The 7,424-nt window shown below is 45.0% G+C and overlaps 1 protein-coding gene across 1 annotated transcript; it reads left to right on the forward strand.

Annotated features, from left to right (window-relative positions):
• The first annotated feature begins 2,201 nt into the window (after positions 1-2,201).
• Positions 2,202-5,295, forward strand: Uqcc6 (ubiquinol-cytochrome c reductase complex assembly factor 6). The gene is made up of 3 exons (NM_001135566.1): positions 2,202-2,241; positions 2,502-2,618; positions 5,107-5,295. The coding sequence occupies exons 2-3, from the start codon at positions 2,511-2,513 to the stop codon at positions 5,200-5,202; spliced, it is 204 nt and encodes a 67-aa protein (NP_001129038.1). The 5' UTR covers positions 2,202-2,241; positions 2,502-2,510; the 3' UTR covers positions 5,203-5,295.
• Positions 5,296-7,424: the final 2,129 nt, after the last annotated feature.

Genomic DNA, 7,424 nt, shown 5'->3' on the forward strand with positions numbered 1-7,424 from the left:
TCTGAAGACAGCTACAGTGTACTCATATATAATAATAAATAAATAAATCTTTAAAAAATTAAAAAATTTAATTACACGCATGTGGGAATGTGTGGGTCCATGCACGTGAGAACAGGTGCCTGTGGGATCTAGTTTGGAGCTAGTGATGCTTGTGAGCTGTCTGAGTGACTGTTGCCAAGGTCCTTCTAGTTTTCCGCAAGAGCTCTACCCACTCTTAAAAGCTGAGCCATGGGGCTGGGGATTTAGCTCAGTGGTAGAGCGCTTACCTAGGAAGCGCAAGGCCCTGGGTTCGGTCCCCAGCTCCGAAAAAAAGAACCAAAAAAAAAAAAAAAAGCTGAGCCATGGGCTGGAGAGATGGCTCAGCGGTTAAGAGCACGGACTGCTCTTCCAGAGGTCTTGAGTTCAACTCCCAGCAACCACATGGTGGCTCACAACCATCTGTAATGGAATCTGATGCCCTCTTCTGGTGTGTCTGAAGATAGCTACAGTGTACTCACATATAATAAATAAATAAATCTTAAAAAAAAATTTAAAAAAAAAGCTGAGCCATTACATACCTATTTAAACCACTACGTCTACTTTACATATTTATTTCTGAGACAGGAAGCTGGAGGGTAGGCTGTAACCTCTGCGCTAGTGAAACAGAGACAAGCCTATCTCTTGCGTTCACTGGGCAGCTCAATATCCTATTTTGGGAGCTCCAGGTCAGTGAGACATCCCAGTCTAGAAAAGAAAGGAAAGGAAAACAGAGAGGTATGGACAGTGCCTGAGGTGTGATGCTCCCGAAGTTGTTCTCTGACTTCTAAAGCACACGTGCGCACACATGAACTGTCACAGAGAACAACTTGGGGATAATGTTGATTGCCTCAGTTGTGAGAATAGTCTTCCAGATGTAGATGTGGTATCATGAAGTTAAAGAAAAGATGTGTGGGGGTTGGGGATTTAGCTCAGTGGTAGAGCGCTTGCTAGGCCCTGGGTTCGGTCCCCAGCTCTGAGAAAAAAAAAAAAAGAAAGAAAGAAAGAGAGAAAGAAAAAGAAAAGAAAAGATGTGTGTGTGTGTGTGTGTGTGTGTGTGTGTGTGTGCGCGTGCGCGTGCGCGCGCGCGCGCCTGTGCATGCACGCATGCGCGCAAGAAAAGAATTTACAGAGCTGTCTTTCTACTTTCATCACATAGGGCTGGGGGAACAAAATCGTGTCGTCAAGTTTAGTGACAAACCCCCCTCAGTCCCTGAGCAATTTTGGGCCCAGAGTTTAAAAAATCATTATGATGACTCCTGTTGCAGGATACCATCTTAATGCATCAGAATTCTTGCAGTTTGCCAACATAAACGTACACTCAAAGCATGATTTTTAAAAAACACTCACAGATTAAGTAATGAGATTGGATGTTTCTTTTCCAGTAAAATTGTGACCCAAAGGTACTGTACCTTGGTGTGACTCTGTGTAAAGTATCAAAGAACCTCAGGAACTGGGAGGATAAAGATTGAGCCGCTCTCTCTAGAGCAATGGTTCTCAACCTTCCTAATGCTGCCACTCTGCCACACCCTCAGGATTTTTAATTTATTTGAATACCCTCTAGCTGTGATGAGCCCCAACAATAAAATTTATTCTGTTGCTACTTTTTAACTGTAATTTTGCTACTATTATGAATTGTAAATATGATATACAGGAAATCTGATACACGACCCCAGAAAAAGGTGAGTCCTTCCAAAGGTCTCATGATTTACAGGTTAAGAAAGGGTGTTGTGGGGGGTTGGGGATTTAGCTCAGTGGTAGAGCGCTTGCCTAGCAAGCGCAAGGCCCTGGGTTCGGTCCTCAGCTCCGAGGGAAAAAAAAGGGGTGTTGTATGATGTCCCCGTCGAGCGTGCAAGCGAAACCCCGCCTCTTCCTAGCCACTTGGCACACGTGCCGGTTTTCTTTGTGCGAAAGGACAAACGATGCCGTAAACACCACAAAGGCCAGGAGAGGCAAACGCAGGATTGGGACAGTGTCCAGGAGCGGGGATCCCAGGCTGGCTAAGGTGTGGAAACGGTCAAACAAGACAAAAAACCCAGGGGGGGTAGGGGTGAGTCCAGTGACCCACTTTCGTCAGAACCATTCGAGTGCGCATGCGTGCCCGTTGCCCTCACTTTCCGTTCCGTCGCTGCGCGGGATCCTGTACATTGGTTCCTATCCGCTGGCGGTCCGCTTCAACTCTGGAGGAACCCTGTGGCCGGTCGCCCTGCGCGTGTGCACTCCGCGGTACAGTCTCCCATGCGCATAGTCGTGGGCAGGAGCGAGGGGCTGAGGGAGCAAGGAACCACCGAGTCCACCTTCCCCTGCTCGGCGGGCGCTGGCTGCACCTAGCGGGCCCTCAGCTCGCCGGTAGCGGGGAAGGAGGTTGCCCGGGCACCCGAAGCAGCATTGCGACTCCGCTTCCTCTAGCACCCTGGTGCCTCAGTGGTCAGGCTGTCTGAAAGCTACCCTGCCCTCTAACGCTGTGCCCTTTCCGTCTCTGCCAGTTCTCCACCATGCCCGGGGGCGTGCCCTGGTCGGTCTACTTGAAAATGCTCTCCTCCAGCCTCCTGGCCATGTGCGCCGGAGCCCAGGTGGTGCACTGGTACTACCGGCCTGACCTGGTGAGTGCTGTGGGGTTCATGCCCACCCTAGAAGTGACACCCCAGCGTTCTGTCCAATTTGCTTAGTTCCTCTTGACATTTAGGTTGTTCCCAGTGTTTGGATAACTAGTGCTGCAGCAGCTTCCTCTTAACACTCAAGACTATGTCTACTAGTTATGGTGAGCCAGCCTAGTCTACAGAGCGACTTCAGGGGCATCCGGGGCTACATAGAGAAACCCCGACGCGGGAGTCGGGGATACACACACACACACACACACACACACACACACACACACACACACACACACACACGCACCCCACACTGAAGTATCAAGAAACTTACTATGACAGAAAGTGGCATGAACGTCCCTTGGAAATGCAGTTTTGTGTTTCGTTTGTGCAGGAGTAGTTATCCTCAGGTCTTTTACCGAAGAAATAATGCCTAGAATTTGATCCTGTGAAGTTGACTTGATTCATCTCATTACTATTGGAGATGTGCAAGGGTTGTTACCAGCAGCTACCTGTATTTGGGGAGAAAGCAACACAAACCCACGGTTTCTAAAATGAGCGGTACTAAGGGTCCGTCTGGTTAGGTGGTAATATTGGCAGTAGAGCATCTTTACTGGTAGACTAAGAGACCAAGGCTGCTATAGGATGTTGTATGGTTTCCTCCGATTTAAGGGATTTATGTCCTTTACCTGCCTTGTCTTTTGGAATTATTCCAGCCACCACTATTATAACTGAAAATTTTAGAAAGAGAGCAGAGGAGACCGTGGTGGCTGCCCAAAGTTGGTACTCAGTACTGCTTTAGGGGAAAACTGCTAAGGTGTTTTGTTTCAGTTGTCCAGCATAACTCACTAGGATAGCAAAAGAGACAACTGTGTTCTTTTAGTTATCTAGACCGAGCCCCAGAAGTCATCCTAATTCACCTCTTACTGCATGCCTCAACAAATATTACTGGGTGAATATGGAAGGAAAGTACATCCACATATGCTCCCCACACTTATGCCTTCGCTAGCCAAGCCACTGTCAGTTTATCTCTTCAGTTAAGACAATAGCTTCCTGCCCATCTTCTGCCCTCCACTCCCGCTTTTCCTGAAACTTCTCAACACAGCTTCCATTGCTGTTTTTTTTTTTTTTTGGTTGTTATTTGTTTGTTTGTTTGTTTTTTTCTATCCTGGAGTCAGGCCATGTCATTCTCCTCAAAACTCACCAGGATCTTCCTGCTTCCAGAGCAAAGCCACGGACTCCTTATGTCCCCTCTACCGCCCACCAACTAGCTTTCTAACCTGCTGAACACGGTCAGATGTACTGATGCTTTTCCTTGAATACGAAGGCACAGTCTGTGGTCAGATCCTCTGCCCTTGGGATCCTATTAGCCCAAAACACTCCTAGACGTCTGCAAGACTGTGTCCTCATCCTCCTCATCTGTGTTCTGAAGTGACCTGAGCCAAAAGCCTGAGCAGAGGTGCTCACCATCTAACAACCATGAAGTGCAGTCTGCAGTCAGAACCACTTACTCTGATGGCCATAGAAGAACAGTTGTCAAGGACAAGGAGAAATTGGAACCTTCGAGAGCTATCCCCGGGGAATATAATGTCACGAAGCTGCTTTGTTATGTAACTAATCGGCTAGTTCCTCAAACAGCATATATGTTCCAGCAATTTCCCAGTGTAGGTTTTTACCCAACAAATACCAAGACATCTGTCATACTTACTTGTTTGATTCAGTACATGTTCATAGGTGGGAACAATCCAGATACCTGAATACCTATAGAAAACATGGTACATCTATATAGGGGAATATTATTCAGTGATCCTACATGAGTGAACCTTGCAAACACTACAGGAAAGGATTGAGTCTCAAAAGACCACATGATATATGCTGGTCAAATGTATGTGGACAGAATTGGCTTGCAGGAACTGTTTGGGAATGGAATAGGAGTTTCTTTTTAAGCATAAAAAATTTTTGTAATTTTGTGATAGACTCACAGTTCTAATTATACTGAGAACCATTTTTTTTTCCTTCTCCTTGGTGGTGCTGGGACTCAGCCACACACGTGCTGCACCCATTTCCTTCTGCCTTCCTGAAACGCAGAATTGTGTGTGTTTCTCATGACTATGCGTATCACCTGATGGCCACTTCCTGTCTTTTGAGTGCATTAACTACTAATAGTTAATTCCCAGGCCTGGTGCATGGTAGAGAGGAGCAAATAGTGCGGGAATAGATTTCCAAATGATGGATTTTCATTTGAAATTACTCACAATTGTGAATCAATTGGATTTATCCCTATGAATCCAGTAGGACTCAAGATTTGCAGGATGATATATTCAGACAGCAAGAAATCGACATCAACCAGGAGTCCACGTAATAATGGTCTGTTGTTGAGGAGCGTGTATGAGGCTTTTGTTCTTTCTAAAGCTTTTAACAGCTTTTTACACATTGAACGGTTGTCTCGGAATGTGGTGGCATCTGTTTTTTGGCTTTTGTTTGTTTTTTTTTTTTGTAGACAATACCTGAAATTCCACCAAAGCCTGGAGAACTCAGAACGGAGCTTTTGGGACTGAGGGAGAGACACCGTGAATCTCAGGTCTCACAGCAGTAGAAACCTCAAAATACAGCTGTGCAAAGAACTCTGTGAATGATGCTTTAAATATGTATTTTAAAATTTATTAAGTAAAACAACTTTTTTTTTTTTTTTTTGCTTCTTTTTTTCGGAGCTGGGGACCGAACCCAGGGCCTTGCGCTTCCTAGGCAAGCACTCTTCCACTGAGCTAAATCCCCAACCCCGTAAAACAACTTCTTAAAACACCTAATCCAGGGTGCTGGAAATATCGTACTCAACTGTCTGCTCTTCCAGAGGTCCTGAGTTCAATTCCCAGCAACCACATGGTGGGTCATAACCATCTATATTGAGATGTCCCCTCCTCTGGCCTGCAGGCAGAATGCTGTATTCATAATAAATACATCTTAACAACAAAAACCCCAAACCACCTAATCCAAGGGCAAAAATGCTGGTTGATAAGAACTGATAAACTTGTGTTTTGGTCAGTATTTTTTTTTTTTTTTTCTTTTTTTCGGAGCTGGGGACCGAACCCAGGGCCTTGCGCTTGCTAGGCAAGCGCTCTACCACTGAGCTAAATCCCCAACCCCCGGTCAGTATTTTTTAAGGATGGTCACTATACATCCTTGGCTACCTAGAACTTGCTATGTAGGTCAAGCTGGCATCCAGTTCACAAGATCTGTAAGTTTATAAAAAGGTCTTACTATATGTGTAGGCCATGCTGCCCTCAAACTTAACCTGACTCCACTTCCCAGTGAAGTTACAGGTATAAAGGACCTGCTTGGTCCAGTCTCTCTAGAACTGAACAGTGTCTCTAGCATTTGACTGGGTAGGTGCTTATTCAGTATCAGAGGCCATTTGCAGTGGCTCCTTCCATTATGATTCTTCTCTGAATGAGCTTAATTATAATGGCCAAGTTATAAATTACATAAAATAAAAATCAGCTTGCTGGAGATGGCTCAGTGGTTAAGAGCACTGACTGCTCTTCCAGAGGTCCTGAGTTCAATTCCCAGCAACCACATGGTGGTTCACAACCATCTGTAATGAGATCTGATGCCCTCTTCTGGTGTGTCTGAACACAGCTACAGTGTACTCATATAAGTAAATCTTAAAAATAAAAATCAGGGGTTGGGGATTTAGCTCAGTGTAGAGCGCTTGCCTAGCAAGCGCAAAGCCCTGGGTTCGGTCCCCAGCTCCGGAAAAAAAAATAAATAAGAATCAGTGATAATGCTTATAGCGTCTAAATTTATAACTTACACTATTTGTACTAAACTGTATAAAAATATTTAAAGTTCAGAGTTCTTTAGAATTGTGCACCTAATTGGTGATATAGCTTGTCAAGATACTTAACCCCCAAATGAGAAAGTTAAAATTGGCCTTTTTACATAAAAACCTAAATATGCTGAGATGAAGTATGTCCCTAAACTATGACCTCTTAACCCTCAGTGCCTGTGCATGTGAATTTAGGATGAGACCATTCTTAATGCCATGAGATGCAGGGAGGACACTGAAGAGATGAGGCCAACACTGGGGTGTTGGACACCAGAAGGCCTCCACCCAAAGCCTGAAAGAGGAAAGGAAGGATGCTACACAGGTCTTCAGAACTGATAACAGCTTTTGTTTTAGGCCTAGTTTTCTATATCAATAAGCTGTAGGAAATGTTTCACGATTGTGTTCAACCTATAAATACACAACAGTGGTGTTGTTAAAGATGTTTATGTGAGTGCATTGCCTTCATGTTTATGAACCTAGGTTCTCTAAGAGCAACAAGTCCCAGAACTGAATCTTCATTGTAAAGATGTCTTTGTATCCCCACCCTTATGAGCAGGCTTGGCCTCTGAAGCTGAGGTTTGTTGTCTGACAGGGTCTCACTATGTAACTTTATCTGGCCTGAAACTTGCTGAGTAGACCAGGTTGGCCTTGAACTTGAGACCGGCACACATATGCTTACACAGGCAGGCAAAGCCAAAATACTCATACACATCAATCTTTTAAACAACTCAGAGGCCTGTCTCCCAAGTGTACCACCACCACCTTCAGCTAAAATCAGTTTAAAAATTACCATGGTATACATGCCTTTAATCCCCGCACTCAAGAGGCAGGCAGATCTTTTGAGTTCTGGGCCAGGTGGAGTTACACAGCTTGTGAGACATGTCTCAACACACTGGCAGGTTACTCTTAATTATACTGTGAGGCCTTCCTAACTTTTCTTATAATCCGTTTCCCCTTCCTGTACATCCGTCACCACTCAGAAAATTATATTC

The sequence above is a fragment of the Rattus norvegicus genome, chromosome 7 (genome assembly GCF_036323735.1).
Source record: "Rattus norvegicus strain BN/NHsdMcwi chromosome 7, GRCr8, whole genome shotgun sequence".
Lineage (NCBI taxonomy): Eukaryota > Metazoa > Chordata > Mammalia > Rodentia > Muridae > Rattus > Rattus norvegicus.

What these genes read in the sequence shown, in the direction of transcription:
- Uqcc6 (NM_001135566.1), top strand. Translation starts at nt 2,511, where the DNA reads ATGCCCGGGGGCGTGCCCTGGTCGGTCTACTTGAAAATGCTCTCCTCC. An exon ending in GGTACTACCGGCCTGACCTG is followed by an intron (nt 2,619 to 5,106) that starts GTGAGTGCTGTG and finishes TTTTTTTTGTAG; the next exon opens with ACAATACCTGAAATTCCACC.